The sequence below is a fragment of the Myotis myotis genome, unplaced genomic scaffold (genome assembly GCF_014108235.1).
Source record: "Myotis myotis isolate mMyoMyo1 unplaced genomic scaffold, mMyoMyo1.p scaffold_m19_p_4, whole genome shotgun sequence".
In the NCBI taxonomy this organism is placed as follows: Eukaryota; Metazoa; Chordata; class Mammalia; order Chiroptera; family Vespertilionidae; genus Myotis; species Myotis myotis.
Window position 1 is genome coordinate 9324705 of NW_023416346.1, and position 25098 is coordinate 9349802.

Sequence of the window (25098 nt, forward strand, 5' to 3'; positions counted from 1 at the left end):
CACTTCAAAAAACAACTAAAAAACGGAACGGACATCATCCAGAACCACAGGAAGGCTGGCTGAGTGGAAATTCTACAACTAGGAGGAAAGAGAATATCATACCCAGACTCAGAGGAGGCGCAGTGCTGAAGTGAAATACTAAGGTGTGGAGTGCACGCGGAGCAGGCTGGAGGCAGAGGGCACAGTTGTTGTTTTCAATCAGGAGGGAGTTTCAGACTCTGAGCTCCAGATCCGGGCGAGTCTCTAGGGACCCAGACTCAAACGGGAGAAGCGGGACTGTCTGGCTTCAGTCGGAACTCGAAGGCAGCTTTCTCTCCGAGGTTTGCAGCGGTTGCTGGGACTCTGTGAGGCAGAGCCCCTAGGGACGGAACTGAGAGCAGCCATAACTGCTCGCTCCGGCCGCCCTGTAGATCCCCCGGGGACCCGCCCCGCCCAAGCCCTGCACAGAGCCATTTGCCGGATAGCCTCAGGCAAACGCTAGATTAGCACCGCCCTAGAGATCCAGCACAGAAGCTCTCCCACTGCAGACACAGCGGACTCTCATAGCCAGTTAGCCTGGAGGTCAAATCACCCCCGGTATTGCCGACAACAATCAAGGCTTAACTACAACAAGACTGCGCACAAAGACCACTAGGGGGTGCACCAAGAAAGCATAAAAAATGCGGAGACAAAGAAACAGGACAAAACTGTCAATGGAGGATATTGAGTTCAGAACCACACTTTTAAGGTCTCTTAAGAACTGTCTAGAAGCCATTGATAAATGTAGTGAGATCCTCAAGAAATCTAATGAGACCCTCGATGTTATGATAAAGAACCAACTAGAAATTAAGCATACACGGACTGAAATAACGAATACTATACAGACTCCCAACAGCAGACCAGAGGAGCGCAAGAATCAAGGCAAAGATTTGAAATGCAAAGAAGCAAAAAACACTCAACCAGAAAAGCAAAATGAAAAAAGAATCTGAAAATACGAAGATAGTATAAGGAGCCTCTGGGACAGCTTCAAGCGTACCAACATCAGAATTATAGGGGTGCCAGAAGATGAGAGAGAGCAAGATATTGAAAACCTATTTGAAGAAATAATGACAGAAAACTTCCCCCACCTGGTGAAAGAAATAGACTTACAGGTCCAGGAAGCGCAGAGAACCCCAAACAAAAGGAACCCAAAGAGGACCACACCAAGACACATCATAATTAAAATGCCAAGAGCAAAAGACAAAGAGAGAATCTTAAAAGCAGCAAGAGAAAGAAACTCAGTTACCTACAAGGGAATACCCATACGACTGTCAGCTGATTTCTCAACAGAAACTTTGTAGGCCAGAAGGGAATGGCAAGAAATATTCAAAGTGATGAATACCAAGAACCTACAACCGAGATTACTTTATCCAGCAAAGCTATCATTCAGAACTGAAGGTCAGATAAAGAGCTTCACAGATAAGGAAAAGCTAAAGGAGTTCATCACCACCAAACCAGGATTATATGAAATACTGAAAGGTATCCTTTAAGAAGAGGAAGAAGAAGGGGGCAGGGGGCAGCTGATTGGTGTTTCTCTCTCATCGATGTTTCTCTATCCCTCTCCCTTCCTCTCTGTAAAAAATCAGTGAAATATATTTAAAAAAAAAAGATACTGTTGTTTGCTTGTAAATTACCAAAGATCAAAAAAATATCATGGTGGAGACTGCTTGTTCTCACCCAGTATCATTTTCCCTTTCTTGCTTTCTTTTTTTTAAAAAAATATGTTTTTATTGATAGCAGGGAGAGAGAGAGAGGAATAGAAACATCAATGATGAGAGATAATTATTGATCAGCTGCCTCCTGCATGCCTCCTATTGGGGATCAAGCCCACAAGTCAGGCACGTGCCCTGACCAGGAATCAAACCGTGACCTCCTGGTTCATAGGTCAATGCTCAACCACTGAGCAACACGGGCTGGGCCCTTCCTTGCTTTATGACAAAACACATGACTTTGTGGAACAGAAATGTACATAGCTAAAGACTACATTTCCTGGCCTGTCTGACAGATAATCTTGGCCATGTGACATAATTTCAGCAAAGATGATATTAAAAAAAGACTGTAAAAAAAACCCCACAAAACTGTAACTCACAAAACCCACAAAACTGTAACTCAGAGACCTCTGCAGAGGTAAAGCAGCCATCTTGTGACCCTGAGGGGATAAGTACTCACTAAGGATGCCTGATAGGTTACTGCTACTCACAGGCAAATACTATTCCTAACTGATATGCTCAATGCCTGTAAAGATTTATATACAATATCCTCACACATGGCTGGTGAGACTGTACACTAGTACAACCTTTCTGGAAAGCAATTTGGCAATACATACAAAAAGCTTTTAAACACTCATATTAACAAATTGTATTGGCAAGGGTGTAGGGAAATAAGCACTCTCATACATTGCTTGTGGGTGTGTAAACAGTCTCTAGGATATAATTATTAAGTGAGAAAGGCACATAACAATGCATAAAGTATGCTTCCAATTGAGTGGAAAAAAAAGAGGGGGGAAATATATATGTGTTTGCTCGTATATGCATAAACTACCTCTGAAAGAATAAACATGAAACTGGTAACAGTAGCTGACTCCAGATAAGAAATTGGAAAGCTGTGGAACCGGGACTGGAGGAACTTTTCACTGTATACAATTATATTTTTTTTCTTTGGCCCATCTAGTCACATGGAGATCCATCCTAAGTAAATAATCAGAGATACAAACACTTACATAAAAAGATGTTCACCCCAAATGTTATCACTAATTGTGAAAACTTGGGACTAAGCTAAATGCCCCACATCAAAGGAGAAGTTAGGTAAATTAGATATATCAATGAAATAGAATGCTTTGTAACCACTAATATATTATTTATAAATGATGGCATAGGGATGTGCTTAAGATATAATGTTAACTTAAAAGACCAGATATATTCATTGGCTTTAAACTTTTACACTCAACTTCTAGTCAATGTAGAGTTATCATTCTCAAGACAATGTAAATAACCTTGACAATGTAAATGAAAAAATGTGGCTCATAGAAGGTTGGAGGAAGGAAGGAAAAAGTAGCAGACAGCCCAGCCAGTGTCGGTCAGTGGTTGAGTGTCGGCCTATGAACCAGGAGGTCGTGGATTGATTCCTGGTTAGGGCATATGCCCAGGTTGCAGGCTCGATCCCCAGTGGGGGGCGTGCAGGAGGCAGCCAATCAATGATTCTTATCATTGATGTTTCTATCTCCTTCTCCCTTGCCCTTCCTCTCTGAAATCAATAAAAAATATTTTTAAAAGCAGTTGTAAAAAAAAAAAAAAAAAAAAAAAAAAAGCAGCCGTAATGTCTATATCTTAGAGAGTGGACAATCAAGAGAGATCGTCAGAAACTGATGGAAGGAGAAACAGGTTAAGTTAATAAATCAAGAAATTATGTTATAAACTCTATAATATTGAGTTTTGAAGGTAACCACAACAAAAATGAAAACTATGAGGCCCTCACAGGCATGGGATTGTAGGTGGGAAAAACAGGAAGAAGACGACTGCATTTCATCCTAAACTCCTCTACTATTTATTTTGCTACCAGATACACACATTATTTTGAATAAAGGACAAAATAATTTTAAAGTAGGATATATGATTGTATATATAATATGATTTCAATCATAAAAAGAAAAATGCACAAGAAAAAAGACTAGAAGGAAATATATCAACACATTAATAGTGGTTGCTTCTGGGTGGAAGAATCATGAGTAGTTTCTTTTTATACTTTTCTCTATGTCCTGTAGTTTCCAAATTTTCTATTATGCTCATAAGTCAGAAGCTATAGGGGAAAATAAAATCAGAAAATAGGCCTGAGGAAAGAAAAAAGAAATACTTGCTGATTGATGCACTAAGAGAACACTTTCCAGGGCTGCCTTGCCACTTCACACCCCCAAAGCAAAGTAAACACCAGACCCAAATAAGGCTGGATGAGGAGAGCAGGCCCTTTATTTACTGGGGAAACACAGGTACTGAGATGCCAGCACCCTCTGTGATGGTCTGCTGTAGTAAAGACCTCAATTTGCTCACATCTCCTTGCATTCATGAGAATTTTGCAGCTCCCTTTCAGGAGATGGAATATACTTCTCCTGGAATCAAGGCTTGGCCATGTAACTTGCTTTGTTCAATGGAACAATAGAAAACATGACACAAGCCGAGACTTGAAGAGACTTTGCACATTGGGGCTTCTCCTCTCGATGCTGGATACCCTCGTGCTTGCTACCTTGTGAAAAAAAACTTGTCAATGAAAGACCACACAGAAAGAGGCCCCAGCCCAAACCAAGTTAGGTCCCAGACACTTGAGGAAGACCTCTGCAGATCATCCAGCCCCAGTCAAGCTGGTCCAAAACAGCAGATCAATCTAGAGAATGATGAGAAATGATTACCTGCTGTTGTTCTAAGCCACTAAGTTTTGAGTAGCTGGATAAGCAGCAAAAGCTAACTGACACACCCTCCAATGTGAAAACCACCCGGCCAATAAGATGAATAAAATTCTTAAAAAAAATTCTTTTATTATCCTCTAAATTCCATGTCCAACTCAATGATCATCTTCTTCTTTTTTCAAAGATGGCCTCTCAGTGAGTACAGGTGACAGTCTAAGGAGTCTTGGGCCTTGCAGAGCTCAATAGTCAGCATAATTTCCCTCCTTTGACATTAGTATTACCAAAGGGCTATGGCGATGGTACAAAATATTCTCAGAAGCCTTAGACTGCTTGCTAAAACCTGTTCAAGGTCTTCTTCATCTCATTTTAAGCCATATAATATCAGAATCAAAGTGCTCCATTACCTCTGGCTTTGCTGAACTGAGTGCACGAATTGATCATTTTTGCTCCAGCAGCTAATACCTGGCACCCAACAGGCACAGTTTGCTAAATAAATGAATGACTGAATCATGTCTTCCTATAATTAATATCCCACCTACCTCCAGCCTGTTTGTCCCCTAACCACCCCCACACAGTTTAAGGACAGAACACTAGGTCACCTTTAGGACTCCATGGAGCATCATCTGAATTCTTCTTTTTCTTGGGTCGAGATTTCAAAGCAGGGTCATCATCATCAGATTCCAGGGAAGGGTAAACTGTAGTGAGAGGGAAAAGCAAGGTAAAGTGAGATCTCATCCAGAAGGGTGAAAACAGAAGGATACCTACAACTCAGCTCCTACCACGCCCCCAAAAGCGGACCCTTTACTTAATCCATATTCAACTACAGGAGTCCCTGAATGAGCCACATACTTTTCATGCCTTTCTACCTTTGCACCCCTGCTGCAAATGTCTAATTCATCTAATGATCATCTAATTCTGACTCACTCACCCATCAATTTAGTGAGTAATTTCATGAGATACTTTACTGACCCTGCAAAATTCAGCTTTAGATTTCATTCCCTAAAGCCTTTCCTCACTCTCGTAATCTGATTCAGGTGCCTTCACAGCTCTTCATAGTATCCTGTGCATACCCTTACTGTAATTATTTATTATATAGTGCTTAAGAGATAATTAGTAAATCTGTCACCCCCAATTTACCAGGAAGACAGGGAAATGTACTGTGTGATTTCAAACAAAGGGAGCCTAACATAATGCAGAGTAGGTGTTCAGGAAGTGTTGAATTAATGAAAAAAGAATGGTATACATATTATTCACACAAAAAAGGGAACAAAAAGACTACTTGGCTGAATTAGGAACAAGATTACTGGAACTGAATGTTCTGGATATCAAAACACACATATAAGAGCATCTCATACTATACAAATACACACAAACATCCAGTTTTATCACATTCCCCTTACAATCCACATGCAACACCTATAGAATTTAAGGGGAAAGTGGTCTATAAAGGTCCTATGATGAGGTCAAACTCTGCTGCTGTGGCTAAACCTAAAAGAGAAGCAAAGTGAGATTGAAAACTTCCTCTTAATGACTAGCTTCAAATTTCTCTAGAATTTTACTTCATCAGAGAAATTCAGTCTCCCACCTCTTTCTAGAACAAAGAGTTGGCCAATCTATAATAATAAAAGCGTAATATGCTAATTAGATCGGACAGCCAAACGACCTTCCAGGCGTCCTTCCGGTCGACCTTCTGGATGAAGCTGCGGCTGCGAGGGCCAAGCCCCTTGCACAAATTTCGTGCATCGAGCCTCTAGTAGACATATGAAAAGATACTCAAAGTCACTAATCACCAGAGAGATTCGAATTAAAACAACAATGAGGTATCACCTCACAGCTGTCAGAATACCTATCATCAATAAGTCAACAAACAAGTGCTGGAGAGGATGTGGAGATAAAGGAACCCTAGTGCACCGTTGGTGGGAATGCAGACTGGTGCAGCCACTGTAGAAAACAGTAAGAGTTTCCTCTAAAAATAAAAAAATGGTCCTGGCAAGTTTGGCTCAGTGGATAGAGCATCAGCCTGTGAACTGAAGGGTCCTGGGTTCGATTCTGGTCAAGGGCATGTACATCAGTTACAGGCTCAACTGGGCCCTGGTCAGGCTCATATGGGAGGCAACCAATCGATGTGTGTCTCTCTCACACTGATGTTTTTCTCTCTGTCTCTTCCCCTCCCTTCCACTCTCTAAAAATCAATGGAAGAATATCCTCGGGTGAGGATTTTTTTTTAAAAAAAGAAGGCACTCTTAACCTTTGGGACAGCATGGATGGACCTGGAAATTATTATGCTAAGTGAAATAAGCCAGTCAGAGAAAGACAAATACCATATGATCTTACTTACATGTGGAATCTAATGAACAAAGTAGGTCCTGAGGCATGGATGCATAGAATAGACTGCCAGATCTCAGAGGGAAGGGGGGGAAAGGGGGAGGAAGAGAAGAACCAAAGAACTTATATGCATATATGCATAGCCCATGGACACAGACAATAATGTGGGGAAGGCCTGGGGTAGGGTGGGAGCCAGGTGGAGGGAGACAAAGGGGGTGAATGGGGGATATCTGCAATACTCTCAACAATAAAGATTAAAAAATACTCTCAGAAAAAATACTCAGCAAAATAAGAATAGAAGTGAACTTTCTTAACCTCATAACCTATAGCTAACATCATAATAGTGCAAAGACTGAATGCTTTCCTCTTAGATTGGGAACAAGGCAAGGGTGTTCACTTTCTTACCACACTGTGTTTGAAATGCTAGCTAGAACAAAAAGGCAAAAAGAAAAAGTTACATACAGATTGGAAAGAAAGGAATAAAACTGTCCCTACTTAAGCAGAGGCTAGGTGGAGGGGGACAAAAGGGGGGAAATGAGCAACAACTGTAATAGTGTCAATAATAAAAAAAAAATTGTCCCTACTGGCACATGACATGATAATCTATACAAAAGAAAAAAGAATACACCAAAACAACTAGATTGAGTTTACCAAGTTTTCAAGATACAAGGAAAACACACAAAAATCAATCATACACAAACGCGCGCGCGCACGCGCACGATAAACAACTGGGAACCAAGGTTTAAAAAAGATACCATTTCCAATATCACCAAAGAATACAGAGCTTAGGGATAAAGATAACAAAACATGTGCAGGATCTATATGCTGAAAACTATAAAAAACTGATGCAATATGCATATAAGCATAACCAACGGACATAAGACACTGGGGGGTAGGGGAGGCCAGGGGATTGTCAAGGGTGGGGAAAAAAAAGGATACATATGTAATACTCTTTGTAACACTTTAAGCAATAAAACAATAAAATAAAATAAAATAAAATAAAATAAAATAAAATAAATCAAATAAAATAAAAATAAAATAAATAAAATAAATTAAATTAAATTAAATTAAATAAATAAATAAATAAAATAAAATAAATAAAATAAAATAAAATAAAAATAATAAAGCAGCCAAAAAAAAAAAACTGATGCAATAAATGTTTAAACAACTAAATATGGAGGGACATACCATGTATATAGATTAGAAAACTCAATATACCTAAGGTGACAATGCTCTTGCAGTCATTGTAAAAAATAGTTTGGTGGTTCTCAAAGAGTAAAATATAGAATTACCATATGACCTAGGAATTCTATCCTAGGTATATTCCCAAGAAAAATGAAAACATATGTCCACACAGAAAAATACACACAATTGTGTTTTAGCAGTATTATTAATAGCCAAAAGGTAAAAATCCAAATGTCCATCAGCAGATGAATAAATAATTAAATTGTGGCATATCCATACAATGGAATACTATTCAGCCATAGAAAGGAACAAAATGCTGACTCATGCCACAACTTAGATGAACCTTGAAAACATTATGCTAAGTTAAAGAAGCCAGACACAAAAGGTTACATATTATATGATTACTTTTATATGATATATTCATAATAGGTAAATACTGATAGACAGAAAGCAGATTAGTGGTTACTAGGGAATAAAGGGAAAGGGACATGGGGAACAATTACTTAATGAATACAGGGTGTTTTCTGGGATGATGAAAATATCTTGGGCCCTGGCCAGGTAGCTCAGGTGATTAGAGCACCATCCCAATACGCTAAGGTTATAGGTTTGATCCCCAGTCAGGGCACATACAAGAAGCAACCAATGAATGCATAAATAAATGGAACAACAAATCAATATTTCTTCTCTCACTAAAAATCAACCAATCAATCAATCAAAAAGAAAATGTCCTGTAAATAGAGAGGGGTAGTAGTTGTACCACACTGTGAATGCACTAAACACTTTAAAATAGTCAATCAGTGGTGAATTTTCTCACAATTACAGATAAAGCCCTAAGAACAGATGACCTACAGACAAGTGACAAAAATCATGCAATAGTGCCTCCCATCATAAAAGAGCAAGTGGTGGCTCTGTTTTCTACAAAATTAAGCTCTGGTAAGAAAGAAGGATGGCTGCGAGAGCAGATGAAGAAGTGAAGACACTTCCCTGTGTTTAAAAAAAGACTGCTGAAGACTAGGCCCTGGATCACATTTTAATTTGATGAAGCTGGTATCTACCTTAAGCAAATGCCCTCAAGAACCTACGCCTGGAAGAAAGAAGTCCAAGCCCAGGGTTTAAGGCTTCAAAAAATCCACTGACCCTGATGCTGGGTGCAAATTCCAATGGGCTCTAACTGAGCAAGGATTAGTATTAGGATCGTCATTATCTGGGTCAGTGTTTTGGCTTCAAAGCCAGAGATTTTGAGGGGTGTGCCCTTAGCCCTCTTTTTCCTGCAAGCTCTATTATTTTACAAATCTTCAGAATGTGGTGTTTTGCAGGAAACAGAGAGGGGTAGTGGTTGCATACATCCCATTGTAGCAGAAAAGTCTCTGATGAAAGATGTCAGTCTCCATAATTAATCCACAAATACTACACAATCCTAATAAAAAATCCTAATAAAATTTGACAAGCTGATTCTAAAATCCATCTGGAATAGAAAAAGCTCAATAATGGCCTAGAAATTCTGGAAAAATAAGAACAAGTAGGTTGGTATCTCCTTGTTAAGCTGCCTTTCTAGTGTTGCTGGGCAAAGCAGGAGCAGGGAAGGTATGGGAAAGTAGAGGCTGACTGAGCTGTTTATTCTGAGGGGAGCAGTAAGACCAGCCCTGGATGTCTTGGCTGTAGGTGGATGTAACTATCTGCTGAAAGTAGAACGGATGGCCAAGGAACTTGGCACGCCCCCAAGACCAATCACAGCTCAGAACAGAGATGATGGGCTTGATGAGCTTCTGTGGTCTCCTCAGGTGCAAAGCAAGTTCTGCAAAAGGGATTTGCCTTACAAGACACAAGACCTATAGTAACTAATCTATGTGTTATTGCCACAGGAACAAACAAAATGATTTTATGGAACAGAATAATTATAATATCTAACACTTACACAGCACTTACCACGTGCTAGGCAATGTTCTAAGTGCTTTATGTATATTAATTCATTTTAACCCCACAGCAACCTATATGAGGTAGGTACAGAGAGGCTAACTAGCTTGCCAAAGGTCACATAGCTATTAAGGAACAGAACTTGGAATAAAGCGTAGAAAAAATATCTAGATTTACATGGGAATTCAGTTTATGACAAAAGTGGAACTTCAAATCAGGGGGATAATGATGAACTAGCCAATAAATGGTGTTGGGGCAAATGACTACCCATATGGGAAAAAAATAAGTTACATTTTTAACTCCCACAATTCACAAAACTTGATTCCAGAAAAAAAGCTAAAATTTTAACTTCTATACAAGTTTTAGGTGAAAATATAAGAAAGTCTTCTTACACAAGCCATAAAATACAAAAAAAATGGTAAAGATGACTATGTAAAAACTGAAATCTTCTATATGCTTAAAGGATACCATAAATAAATTAAAATACAAGCAACAGACGACAAGAAAAATATTTTTCAACACTTCAAGAGCATATTAAAAACACTCCAAGAAATGTAGAATAAAGAACTCACAAATCAATAAGAAAAACAAACATCCTAATAGAAAAATGGGTAAAAGACTGAATAGATAATTCACAGAAAAGAAATAAAGAAGAGCCAATAAACATAAAACAAACTGAGACACCATTTTTTGCCATCTGATTGGCAAAAATAAAAAAGGCTGGTAACATCCACTACTGGTAAGGCTGTGGAGAGACAGGTTTTGGTCATACACTACTCATATACTGGCCATTTTGGAGGGGGATTTGGTACTCTTAACATTTATTTTGTACATACCCTTCAACCCAGCATGTCTAGCCACCCTAGAGACATGTTAGCTGGCACATGGGCTCTAAAGGTTATTTATACGAATTTTCATTGAAGCATTGTTAGAAATAGTAAAATATTAGAAACAACCTGAATGTTAATCAGTAGGAAATGGCTAAACAAATTATGGTACAGCTATGCTATGTTGATGAAGTATATCTCTAGGAACTGATACTGAAAGATATCCAAGCAAGCTTTAGAACCACAGACACTAAACAGCACTACACCTTTATCTATTTATAGCTACATGCAGGTATAAACACAAGAAAATGAAAGGTGTAAATCAAACTGATAACAAAGGTCACCTGCCTCAGATAACCTCAGAGGTGGATGAGTGTTAGTCAAAAGTAACTTTTAGCCCTAACCGGTTTGGCTCAGTTGATAAGAGCCTGCGGACTGAAGGGTCCAAGGTTTGATTCCAGTCAAGGGCATGTACCTCGGTTGTGGGCACATCCCCAGTAGGGGGTGTGCAGGAGGCAGCTGATCAATGTTTCTCTCTCATTGATGTTTCTGACTCTCCCTTCCTCTCTGTAAAAAATCAATAAAATATTTTTTAAAAATCAATAAAATATATTTTTTTAAAAAAGTAACTTTTACTTTCTCTGTCTTGTTCTAATTTGGGTCAATAGCACTAATTTTAAAAAAAATAGTATTAAAACAAAAGCTCATTAATGTCAGCTATACTATACAAAAAAGTGCTTTATACACTGAAGTACTCAATAAATCGTAGCTTACAAAAAATACAGGTGATGGAAGTGAAATAGGCAAGTCATCTCTTAAATGTAAAGAGCCCACCAAAAGGTTGTTATAAATACTTTTGCCAGGGATGAACGGAATGACATAGAACACAAAAAATACAGGTGATGGAAGTGAAATAGGCAAGAGGGAAAAAGGTCACCAGCAGGGAAGGTTGGACTAAAAGTGAATGATAACTAATTATAACAGCTACCAATTTCTGAGGACCATCCATGAGCAAGACAGTAGTCAGGTGCTTTGTACAAGCATCATCTCTAATTCTTAAATCAAGCTGTGAAATAGCCCCATTTTACAAATTAAGAAAATATGGCTCGGTTGTCCTGGACTGAGATTGGGATTGAGACTGGGGTGGGGGAACCCTTGTGGCCGGCACTCAAGTGCTCAGCTGCCCTTACTATACTCTGCATCCTTGAAGCATGCTCCCAAGCTGTCCTGTTCATCCAGACTGGCGTTCTCCTCCTCCTCCTCGCTCTCGGTTCTCCAGTATGCTGGCCGCTTGATGGGCCGCTTTCCTGGGGTGCGCTGGGAAGCAGGACTGCTCGACACTGTACCCAAACCACTGCTGGAGCTCGTACTGCTTCGGTCCTGCCCCCCGGTCCACCATGCCTGCAGGCTGGAGGTAGCTGGGGAGGACGATGAGGACTGCAGGTTGGCCATGCACAGCATGCCCTGGATGGCCTCCTGAGTGCTGGGAGAGGCAGGGGCCTCGCTGCAAGGGACAGGAGAAATGCTTAGGTGGTTTCTTTAGTTGTCAATGGAAATGAGTCATCAGAATCGTCAGGGAGGAGGGCCAACAGCTGAGGGGTCAGGGTGAGAGAAGGAAGAGAATTATCCCAGGTGAAAAACCAGAAATCAATAAAGGATCCAGATAGTACCACAGACTGTTTTCATCAAAAGGCCAGTCCTTCTTGCTTCAAGTCTCTCCACAGACAGCACACAAGATGACAAAAAGAGGGGCGCATCTCCCTCCATGTTCATCCATGCTGCATTTTTTCTTTGTTTTTTAAAAGACCCAGTTCTCCTTCCTTGTCTCTTCCAGCCCCTCTTCCAACTTCCCAAAACACAAAACTGATTCCCCTTGATGTCTATATAGTCTCTCTCTCTCTCTCTGACCTTAAGTTTCTTAGGACAGATTTCATGTCTACTTTATTCTTTCAGTCCAAATGCCCTGGCTAATTCTTTGTCCCTTTAAATAATAGCTTGATAAATGTTTGCTGACTGGCTGCCTTAGCCCTTTGAGTGAGAGGTGAGGGTATGTTGTTTGACTGCCTTGGAAGGGGAGATCAAAGCCAGTACTCACGTGAGGGCAGCATAGTCAGGTCCCCCCACCTGCCTGCTGGCCTTGAGCAGATCAAGAATTCCACCAGCTCCACTCCCATTCCCAAGCTTGCCTTCAACCCCTTCTACCATGTCCTCATCTGTTGTATAGTCCTCCTGTTGGGGAAAAAGGATATCACCTTAGCTGCCCAGGGTTGGTCAGATAAGTGCCCAATGATAGTCTCACTCCTGAAACTAGTACAGGGGTGGGCAAACTTTTTGACTCGAGGGCCACAATGGGTTCTTAAACTGGACCGGAGGGCCGGAACAAAAGCATGGATGGAGTGTTTGTGTGAACTCATATAAATTCAAAGTAAACATCATTACATAAAAGGGTACGGTCTTTTTTTTTTTAGTTTTATTCATTTCAAATGGGCTGGATCCGGGCCGCGGGCCGTAGTTTGCCCATGGCTGAACTAGTATCTTCTCAGCACCAAGTATAGACTAGTATAAACAGAATATTCATTCTTTCATCTTCGTTCTCACAGCATCTTTGTGAGGTAGGTAGTATAACTCCCATTTTATAGATAGTGAAACTAAGGCTCAGTGAAGTTAGTTTGTGCAAGATCACAAAAAGATATTCCAAATCAGATGCTCTTTCTGCTACCTCACACTGCTTTTATTCTACTCTGTATTAAAGACTTTTAAATATTTTAACTAAATTATAATCTTCCATTTATATGCTCAGCAACACTTAGTATACAATCTTTCACTTAATAAATACCATAGCCATTGAATACACAGGTAACTTCCCCCCCCCTTCCACAAGTAGAATGACAGTATCTGCCTTCTGTCTCTATAACCAGAATGAGCAGAAGACTAAACACAGGGCAGGCTCCTACCTCAATATCAAACTCAACTTCTCCTGGTTCTCGAACTCGGTTGGGGTCAGAGCAAGGCTTCGCACGGGGCAGCTTTCGGGGAAATTCTAGAAAACAAAGGTATGCACTGATCATGAAGCTAAGATTAACATCTAAACCAAACACCCAGGGGAAAGAAAGTAAGATTATAGTATTCCTAAAAGTAATGACCACAGACGACTGATTTAGAAAGGTTAGGAATTAGCTTACAAATAAATCTCTAGAGCAAAGGGTACATGGAGGCCTACAGACCTGGTAAATCAGAATGTCAACAAGCTCAGGACTAATGTCTGGAGTCTATCAAGGGCACAAAAAATTCATAATAGCCCAAGAAGCAGGAAAGAGAAAGAACAGGTACACACTTGGTCTTATTATCAGAGTCGTCTTATCCTTTCCCAATCTCTCATCAATCTGCAGTTCATCATCCGAATCCAAGTCAAATTCATCATCCATCATGTGTTCTGCCATTAGCCTAGCTTTGTCTGCCTTCCTTGCGATCTTGGCTCGCCGAGACTTGGATAAGCTCTTTACCCTCTTGGTACTAGAGGAAAACAGAACATAAAATTAGTCACACTCAATATTGTTATGGCGGCAATTCTCTCCAAATTGATCTATAGATTCAATGCAATTCCTATAAAAATACAGCTAGATTTTTTGAAGAAATTAGTAAACTAATACTAAAATGTATACAAGCATACAAAGGTCTCAACTGACAAAAACAATTTGGAAAAAGAACAAAGTTGGAGGACTTATACTACTCAATTTCAAAATTTACTATAAAGCTACAGTAATCCAGGTAGTGTGATACTGACATAAGGACAGACATATGTCATTGAAACTGTACTGCAAGTCTAGAAATAAACTCTTAAGTTTATGGTCAGTTGATTTCTGATAAAGGTCCCAAGACAATTCAGTCGGGAAAGGATGGTCTTTTCAACAAAGGTGCTGAAATAACTCGCTATCACATGCAAAGAAATATGGATTCGTACCTCCCATGATACTCAAAAATTAATTCAAAGTGGATCATAGGTCTAAATGTAAAATCTAAAACTATAAAACTTCTAGAAGAAAATGGAAAATATCTCTGTGACCTGGGATTAGGTAAAATTCAAAATGTTTGTGCTTCAAAAGACACTATTAGATAACTGGTTTGGCTCAGTGGATAGAGCGTCGTCGGCCTGCGGACTGAAGGATCCCGGGTTTGATTCCGGTCAAGGGCATGTACCTTGGTTGTGGGCACATCCCCAGTAGGGGGTGTGCAGGAGGCAGCTGATCGATGTTTCTCTCTCATCGATGTTTCTAACTCTCTATCTCTCTTCTTTTCTCTCTGTAAAAAAATCAATAAAATATATATATTTTTTAAAAAGACACTATTAAGAAAATGAAAAGACAAACCACAGACTGAGAAGAAATACTTGCAAATCACTTATCTGGGGAAGTATTTGTATCCAGAATATTTAAATAACTCTTAGAACTCTATAATAAGACACATACACCAATTAAAATGAGCAAAAGATATGAATAGACCTTAGTCATTGAATGCACAGGATATCTTTTTTCTAAAGATGATATACAAATGGCTAATAATCACACAAAAAGATGCTCAACATTGTTAAGTCTTAAAGGAAATGAAAATTAAGCCACAATGAGATACCACTTTATATCCATCAGAATGGCTATAATTAAAAAGAGAGAGAATAACAAGTGTTAATCAGTATATGGAGTAACTTGTAATTGCTGGTGGGAATATAAAATGGTACATTTCAGAATAAAGTTTTGGTAGTTTCTTAAAAAGTTAAAAAGTTACCATATGAACCAAAACTTTACTCCTAAGTAAGAAACAAAAAAAATATAGCCACACAAATATTTGTATGCAAAATGCTCATAGCACCATTATTCATAACCCAAAGTGGAATCAATCCAATGACCACCAACTAGTGAGCAGATAAACAAAATGTGGTATATCCATACAATGGAATACTATTCAGCAATAAAAAGGAATTAATGATACATACTACATCATGGATGAACCTAAAAAACATTATCCTAAGTGAAAGAAGCCAGACACAAAAACACACATACTGTGTGACTCCGTTTATAGGACGTGTCTGGAAAAGGCAGATCTATACAGACAGAAAGTGGATTAGTGGTTGCTGGGTCTGGGGGGAGGGAACCAGGGCTGACTATAAGTGGGTATAAGGGATCTTTTGGGGGATAGAAATATTCTAAAATTGGATGGTAGTGATGGTTGCATATTCTTTAAATTTATTAAAAATCATTTAATAGTACACTTAAAACAGGTTAACTATATGGTAACTAAATTATACCTGAAAAAAGCTGTTAAAATATATAGTTAAAAAAATTCAAAAGTAGCTTAAATAATCCTATTACACATGGTAAACAATATTAACCAGTACAAACTGCTAAAATAAACCTTATTATTAAAAAGAAACACATTTTTGGTAAATTTGTATACTTGACATATTCAGCAAATAGTCATTTGGTGAACTAGCTTTCAGTTAATTGGCTCTCATTAAATTGGCCTGTTTTCTACCTCATAGAGTTGTTGGGAGAATTAAATAAGCTAATGCAGAGACTGACACATGGTGAGTGCCCAATGTAGCTAATGAAGTTCTTGGGGCCTCAGTTTCCACATTAGTAAAATAGGGATAACAACCCTGGTCTTCAGGGTTGTTGTGAGGACTAAATAAAATAATGTATGTAAATAGCTAAGATAGAAGTTAATACAGAGTGGGTGCTCTGTAAATGGTAGCTGTTTATACCCAGATCTTTATTAACATCTAATTATGAAAAATGTCAAACATATTCAAAAAATGTAAAAGTATACCAAATTCCCATGTACCTATCACCCAGTTAAGTTCCAGCAATTGTCAATCTTGTTTCACAGCCAATCTTGTTTCATTTACACCTCACCCTCCGCAAAACACTGGATTACTTTGGAGAAAAGCCCAGACATAATATCATCTGGTTTCCAAATATTTCTATACCTTGACTCTGTAGGTAACTTAACAGCTGCCTCTGGCAGCTTCAGGAGGTGATAGAAGTAGAGAAGGGGAAAATGTCTCATCATGTCCTCTATAGCCATTACAGGCTGGACTCTAGGACTCTCAATTTTCTCTTCCCCAGAGACCAACCATTGGTTCTGGACAAAGGCAATGCTCAACAGTCTCTCTAATCTTATTCTTTAGTAACTAGGTTCTCAAATCCCAAGGATAACACTGCTGCTTTCAGAATGTGCCCTACTCTCACTCTCTCTTTTTCCTTATTTCTCACCAGGTGGACCTACCACACCCACCCTTGGGATCTGAAGACAACCTTTGGTATCCTTGTCACTTGTGTTCTCACAATGTACATACTCTGTATTTGGCTCTTTACTGCTCCTGTCTGGTGTTCTGAGTGCCCAAATGATAACTCTTACTATCTTCCTCTGCCTGCCCACAGGATTTCTGATGACCTACTCAGCTTCTGTTCATACCCATGCCATTATCACCACCATCACCACCTTTCACTTCAACTTGATCATTATTTGTAAGATCTACCATTAATTAAGCATTTACTATGTGACAGGCCCTTTGATAAGCACTTTACATACACTAACTCATTTAGTCCTCCAACAACCCTAAGTTTTATCTATAGGATAGATCTAACAAGGACACTGAGGCAGACAGGTTAGTTAACTTGCCATGGTCACACATAAACACATGTCAGAGCTGAGATTCGAACTTGGGATTGTCTGATTCCCAAGTTCATGCTTTCTGTTGTGAACAGCTATTGTTTTATTCTTTTGGAAAATGTTCTGTTAACAATTATTTTAAGAAAAGGCACACATGCTCATTGTACAAAATTAAAATTCTACTGAAGTGAAAATTTCCTCTCCTGTCTCCCCTATCCTACTTACCAGAAGTAACTACTGTTATAAGTTTGGTTGACAAGTATAAAATAATAAATATATTTATTTGTGTGAATGTGCATAAAATATCTCTGGAAGGAAATCGTTGACACTGATTGTCCATGGGGAGGGGGATTGGGGAACAGAGAGGAGTGGGAGCAAAATTTTTCACTATGTATTCTTTCACGCTTTTTGAATTTTAAACTGTATAAATTAAAATTTAAACCTCTTCAAACAAGTTAAATTAAAAATAAAGGAATATATGATCATGTCAACTAATGTCACCACAATAAATTTAATTTAAAAAATAAAGGGGAAAGTCTGTATATTGCTTTTCTACACACATGCATTTTTTTTAATTAAAATAGAACTATCCCTATATATTATTTTATAAACTGATTTTTTCACTTAAGGATTTAACCTTGGACGGTTCATCATGTCAATAGATATTAAACTCATTCCTTTTTAACAGCTGCATGGTATTCTATTCTACAGATGCACCATAATTTATCCAACCCTAATTGATGAACATGTTTCCAATTACTATTATGAACAATGATGTGAGCATTTCTTTGTATACACCTGTGCAAATATTTCTGCAAAATAAATTCCTAAAAGTTGAATCGGAAAAGGTATATACAAAACTAATGGTCTATACTACCTCTTATACCTGCCAGCAGTTCTGACCCACTGACTGGCTGGAATTTCTAGAACTTACACAAGATTTTTCTCAGGATTGCCAATTAGATTCTAGACCTCTCCCCTCCCTACCCATAAACGCAATCATGATTCTCTGAACGAAGTAATGATATCTGATAATATCCAGGTATTTCTCCAAATTCAGTCCCTCCCCGACCATGTTACAGTCCCAGATCCCAATTCCATGCCCTGTGTTAGTGGCATGTTGCCACCACCAACAGTCCCAGTATCTGTGTTCATTCTTCCCACCTCACCTGCCATTAGACATCAATAAGGCCAGCGGGCCCTCATTCCCATCAACGTCCAAGTCTGGCGAGTCATCATCTGAGTCATTCAAGCAGGTACCAGTGATGTTGAACTGCAGGAGGAGGATGCTCAGTTGTCACCTGTCTGGGTCTCCCATGTGAATCAGTAATAGGCCATGGGTCTCCCATGGCCAGTTCCCTCCAGTTTCACTGGTTTAGTTCACTGTCAAAACCACCTGAAGGCCTTCTACTACACTGTGCCACTCCCCACTTTGCACCCCAAATGATCACAGGAGTAGGAGGTTGAGAATGGCTGGCTCAGAGGGAACCCTATCAATCTTATAAAGCATGTTCCCTAAAAAGAGGGGGGGAGCACCTTCACATACCCATAGAAGGCACCACAATCTTGAAGCAAGTCGGCGCCCTGGACGAGAGCTTTTCTCAAGGACCTGTTCGAGACTTCAACCTGGCACTCACAGAGCATGTTCTCAAATGTCATTCTCATCCAAGCATTTCAAGATTCAGCTTGTGTCATGTTTTCTAAGAGCTCCTGATCATTGCCCCTACCCAGATAGAATCATCACCCTCTGAGTCCTAGGGTCCCACACACACCCAACTGTGGTATCTACAACACTTCACTGCACTCATTTTTTATGCCTGTTATTTCTCACTAGCCTGTCAGCCTCTTGAAGGTTACATCTATAGCACCTATCACAGTGCCCAGCATAGACAAGGTCTCAATAAATGCCTATTAAATTAGTGGGACTGGTAGCCAAACACCAGGGGCCCTAAGGGACATGGGAAAACAGGATATCCTGTCCTTTTGAAGCTCTGCTCTTCCAAGGGACACAAAAGGGTTGGGCTGAACCCATGGGCCAGCACCCACCTTTTCTTTCTGGGAAGAGCCTGTCTTCAGTGCCTGATGATTGTATATGTCCATGAGATTATAGCTCAATTGGCCAGCAGGCCCCAAGGCTGAGCTCTCCTTGCCCTTTCGCTCAGCCTTCTTGAAGAGTTCCTTGGGCTTCAGGCCTTTCTTCTTTGAATCAGTTTTGGAGGGCATTGACAGCCTGGATATGGCTATTGAAGTGGGATGGGCTGGCCTGGTTAAGGGAGTGGAGCCGGCTGGGAAGATCCTCTGCATCCCAAAGATATTGCTCGTATTCCCAACCTTCTGTTGGAAGATATCCTACAAGAGTGTTAGTACACAAGGGGGTTAGAGCTTACTCAAGGGTTCTCTCTGCTAAGAGCAGAGGTCCATTCATGGCACTGGCGGCACAGCCAACGGAAGTGGCTTACAAATGCTCCACATATGCACACCTTAGTTTTTGCACAATGAGTCATCAAAAATTTGGGTGGCATTTCTTTACCCAGCCATTGACGAATATGAAGAAGACGAGCAGAGGAAAAGCCCAGCATTATTGTCAAAACTGGAGATAAGTGGGTAGGGGCTGGGAGGAGGGGGGCAAAGGTGGGGAAAATGGGAGATATCTGTAATACTATCAACAATAAAAATATATTTAAAAACTGGAGAGAAAAGACTCTAAGAGCAGCTGATATGAGACAAAATAACTGAGTACTAAACTGGTAGTTCCAACTCTAAGGACTGCAGGATTTGAGAGAAAGAGATAGGTTCTAGTCTGAATTCTGGTACTAGCTACTTCTGTGGCCTCAGATAGTAATCTGACCACTCGGGGCTCTGTCTACTCAGCTGTAAAATTAAATAATTAGACGAGATAGGTGGTTTGCAAAGATCTTTTCTGTGGCTCCTTTCAGCTTATTGGGAGGAGCCCTGAGGATTGGAGGGAGATGGGAGGCAAACAAGAGGACCTAGTGGAGCTCTAAGCCTCTCACCTTCAACTTATTCACAGCAGCGGTGCTTTGACTGATTGTATATATTAGACTTCCAAGTAAAATCTTATTTAAAATATTTGAAAGCCAATGGGTCAGATATGATCCATCACTAAGTCCTCTTCCAAAAACTCCAAAGTTCTGAGTATACAAAATTGATTTAAGTCGAAAGAGTTGGGGAAAGGGTAGGCCTTTTAATTAAACCCGAAGGATTCTGACAAAAGGGAGTGAAGGAAAATGAGGTAGGAGGTGGACCATGTAAGGTATGCTCTAGGCAGTGAAGCATGCTGTAATTTGGTGAGGCTAGAAGCCCAAGTTCCCAGTAGCTCACTCTGACTACCCTTCAGCATGGATTTAGTGCTAAATGGAACTTTACAGCTTCTGAGCTGAAGGAAAATTTAAATTTCCTCAAGTCCCATTCTCCTCTGGTGCCTCTGCTACTTCACCAGCCCACACTGAGTTCTCTATTTGCTGCAAAATCTACTAATAACAATGGCTCACATTTATTGAGTACTTACTCTGCCAGGCACTGTGCGAGGGGCTCTACATACATAAGCTCTTAATTCTAACAAAACTCTGAAAAGGTGGAGTTATGTCAACCTTACAGATAAGGATACTGAGGCTCTGAAAGGCTTGCAAGTGACAGAGCAGGAACCAGAACCCAAGTTTCTCTGAGTCTCTTACCACTACACCTTACTGCCTCGTGGTATATGCCACCTGTTGAAACATGGCTTTGTAATCATCTTCAACCAGGGAGAACTGTCATTTTGTAGAATGCAGAGACTGAATCAAAATATTAATAACAACAATAACTACTATTATGACTTCCACCACCCAATATCACTATGACCCACCATCAGAATTTACTGAGAACCAACTGTGTGCCAAACACTATAACTAATGATCAACCTATATGACCTTATTTAATCCTTTTAACAACCCCTGAGTAGGTATAATTATACTCACTTTAGAGATGAGGAAACGAGGCTTAGACAAGTTAACTTTGCCGGGTCTCCTACTAGACTGTGAGTTCTTTGTGGGCAGGCATTGTATTATGTATCCTAAGCACCTAACCCAATGTGTCAACACTTAAAGCACATAATATGTTTGAATTAACAAATAAATGAATGAATAGAGTCCTTGGTTGGGCCTTCCCAACCCTTCCCCTAATCCCTTATGCCAAGTGCAGAGGCCTGACCTGCCACTTGAGCCTCAAGCCCTTCCCAAACACCTCCCCTGCTCCCATGCTTCTTACTTCCACCAGGCGGATCTCCCTAGCCAGATCTTTAATGAGCTGTACAGTCCGTACTGTGTCCGGGATCTCCTCCTCATGTTCTGGCAGAGCCTGTCAAACAAAAAGCATCAGGACAGACCCACACGTAAATGAATAACTGATTTTTGACAAAGGTTCCAAGGTAATTCAAAAGAAAGGGTAGTAACACATGGTACTGGACCGATTAGATATCCATATGCCCCAAAAGAACCTTAACCCATACCCGGCACCATACACAAAGACACACATACAAACTCAAAATGGATCACAGGCCTAAACGTAACATCTAAAACTATAAACCATTTAGAAGAAAGTGGAGGAGAAAATCTTTATGACCTTGGGTAAGGCAAAGATCTGTTAGGACACAAAAAGCATGAACCATAAAAGAAAAAACTGATAAACTGGACTTAATAAAAAAAGAAAAACATCTCTGGGAAAAACACTGTTAAGACAAACCATAGGCTCAGAGAAAATATTTACAAAACATATATCTGATAAAGGACAGTGTCAAGAAGTGTGAGGAACTCAGATGAAGGCTTGGGCCACACCCCTCAAAAAGTCAAGGACCTCAGGGAGATCCCTGGGAACATTCCTTCCTCCCCAGAACTCAGTGCTGAATAGTTACTGGCCCACAGCTAGCTCAACAGCAACCCAGGCTGAGAGCTGTTAGTTGCCTCTCTTAATTCCTTTGCAATCTTTTTGAGTCCTCAAGATTTACATGTTTATGTAGCCAGACCTGTCAAGCTTTTCCTTTGTGATTTCTTCCATCAGTTTTCACTTCACTTCAGTATCCAGAGGATTGATAAAAATTCCTCAGCATTTACTTCTTGTTTCCCATGCTTTGATTCTTTTTTCCTTTAACTCTTTTAATCCATCTGGAATTTATTTTGATGGCTGGGCAGGGGCTGACGCCTAAAACCCATATGACCAGCTAGATAACCTTAACAGCCTCCTCCTCCCACCCAGCCCAGGGGCTCTGGAAACGTCGGGAGCAAGTGTTTCTCACAGAAGTCAGTCATCTGCACTTCACAAAAGACTTGTTCCATAAGCATGGCTCCTCAGATCTCTGTCCTACTCTCCCTTTGGCCACACTACTTGGGGCCATCCCTTGGTCCCTGGGGCAATGCTGGCCCAAGGCATGAGTGCTTAGAACCTATCCACTTCCCTCCCTTTTGGTGTTTCTGGGAGAGAATCACGCTAAAGTTCACTAAATGGGGGGCAGGAGGGTCAGAGATGAAACTCAAGGTAGCCACACCTGAATGATGTAAAGATGTAAGGAAACAGAATTGTAGGCTAAGGCCCAAGCCTTGTAGATGTGTCTAGGGAGCAAGAGAGGGCACAAAACATGAAGTCCGAGGATATCTGAATATTGAATTTTTAAAATTCAATAGGGGAAGTTCGGCAACAGGAAATAGGGAGATCTCCTTAGGCCACTGTATGTAGGAAGAGAAGTCTATAAAAATATCAGAAGCACTCTAGCTGTTTTGGCTCAGTGGACAGAGCATCGGCCTGCAGACTGAAGGGTATCGGGTTTGAATCCAGTCAAGGGCATGTACCAACCCCGGTTGGGGTGCATGCGGAGGCAACCAATCCATTTGTCTCTCTCACATTAATGCCTCTCTCTCTGTCTCTCCCCCTCTCTTCCACTCCCTCTAAAAATCAATGAAAAAATATCCTTGGGTGAGGATTAACAAATATATATATACTAGAGGCCCGGTGCAGGAATTCGTGCACGGGTGAGGTATGGCGGGCCTGCCCCAATCAGGGCTAATTGGGATGGGCTGGCTGGGGAGAGGGGCAGTGGGTGGTTGGCCAGCTGGCCCCACCCCGCCCCCTGGTCGAGGGGACAATTTGCATATTAGCCTTTTATTATATAGGATGTGTGTGTGTGTGTGTGTGTATATATGTATGTACATACACATATATACATATATATCAAAAGCATAAAAAATATTAATATGTCTTCTATTTTTGCATTTCTTAAAATTGCTTTTTTAAAAATTCAGTATTTTGTTCAAAATCTGAATTATTCGTGTTACTAAAAATAAATAAAATAAAAATTCAGTATTTTGAGTAGATAATCCATTTACAAAATTTTAAAAAATCAAACAATATAAAAAGATATATACTGAAAAGCCTCATCAGCCCCATTAGGTCATCAGCTCCATTAGGCCACCCCCATATGCCACTTTTATTAGTTTTTTCTGCATCTCTCCAGATTGTGTCTTAAGGCAAACATTAAGCACATACAAATATAATTATTGTTTTCCCCCTTTTTACACGTAAGGTAACACACTATACACACGGTTCTATACGTTTGACAAATTCTAGAGCTCTTTCCAAATCAGTACATAGAGAACTTACTGACTCTCTTCTATAGCTATTTAATATTCAACTGGCTAGATGGATATTGATATATTTCTAAAAAGCCATTTTGGCAGTATGCATCAAGAGTCATACATTTTTTTCCATATACTTTGATCAATTGCTCTTCTAGGAATCTATCCTGAAGAAACTTCAATCAAGAGATCAGACAGCCCAGCTGTTGTGGTTCAGTGGCTGAACATCAACCCATGAACCAGGATTCCTGGTCAGGGCACATGCCTGGGTTTTGGGCTCGATCCCTAGTAGGGGGCATGCAAGAAATAGCTGATGGATGTTGATGTTTCTCTCTCATCATTGATGTTTCTATGTCCCTCTCCCATCCTCTCTCTGAAATCAATAAAAACATTTTTTTAAAAGACACACGGGACAAAAACTAATACAAACAGATATACATTGCATGATTTTCTACAACTGCCCCCCAAATACATGGGTAAATAAAAAGAAAGGAACAATACACAAGTGGTTAGGTAAGGATGATACACACCTGCAAAAGAATACCATGTAACTATTAAATGTTTACGGAGAACTTTGGTGACACAGGAAAATTAAGATAAGCCAACCAATTCAGATATAAAATTGTATGTACAGGGTGACAGCAATTATGTTTTTTAAATGCATATAAGAAAGGTCAGAAGAAAATACTGTGGAACCTCGTTTCTTGAACCTAATTCATTCCAGAAGGCTGTTCGAGAAGCGATTTGTTCAAAAACTGCATCATTTTTCCCCATTAAAAATATTGTAAATTGAACTAATACATTCCAGACCCCCAAATGATTGTTTCAACCTTTCTTATATACAGTACATGTGTAATGTACTGTTTAATTTATAAACACGTCTTTTCTTAACTTTATAGAACCACCTCCTACTAGCCTTAAAGGAATTTTTCATATATCACTGCCTCAGAAGTTTTATCACTGGGCTACCTGCTTTTCCTTTATCCAATCAACAACAGTTTTTCTACCTATTCAATTGCTTGTGTTTGCTGTTTTGTGAGCACTTTCACACCCTTAGCAACATCAGCACTCTTGATGGCCTCTTTGTGTTTTAAAATTGTGCTAATCCAGCAACAAAAGCATTCTCTCCTTTGCTTGTTGCCTT

At 39.9% G+C, this 25098-nt stretch overlaps 1 protein-coding gene across 4 annotated transcripts in view; it reads right to left on the minus strand.

Moving 5' to 3' along the window:
* The window catches only part of PHF8 (PHD finger protein 8), a 76914-nt gene that overhangs the window by 11721 nt on the left and 40095 nt on the right, over positions 1-25098 (minus strand). For 3 of the 4 annotated variants that reach the window (XM_036304351.1, XM_036304352.1, XM_036304354.1), the window contains 8 exons: positions 21598-21687; positions 19378-19680; positions 18501-18604; positions 14000-14178; positions 13620-13705; positions 12761-12894; positions 11856-12169; positions 5014-5109 (listed from right to left, as the gene is read on the minus strand). In XM_036304351.1, the coding sequence (XP_036160244.1) occupies positions 5014-5109; positions 11856-12169; positions 12761-12894; positions 13620-13705; positions 14000-14178; positions 18501-18604; positions 19378-19680; positions 21598-21687 (1306 nt within the window). The remainder of the gene's footprint in view (positions 1-5013; positions 5110-11855; positions 12170-12760; positions 12895-13619; positions 13706-13999; positions 14179-18500; positions 18605-19377; positions 19681-21597; positions 21688-25098) is intronic. The other variant, XM_036304353.1, reaches the window with a different exon arrangement.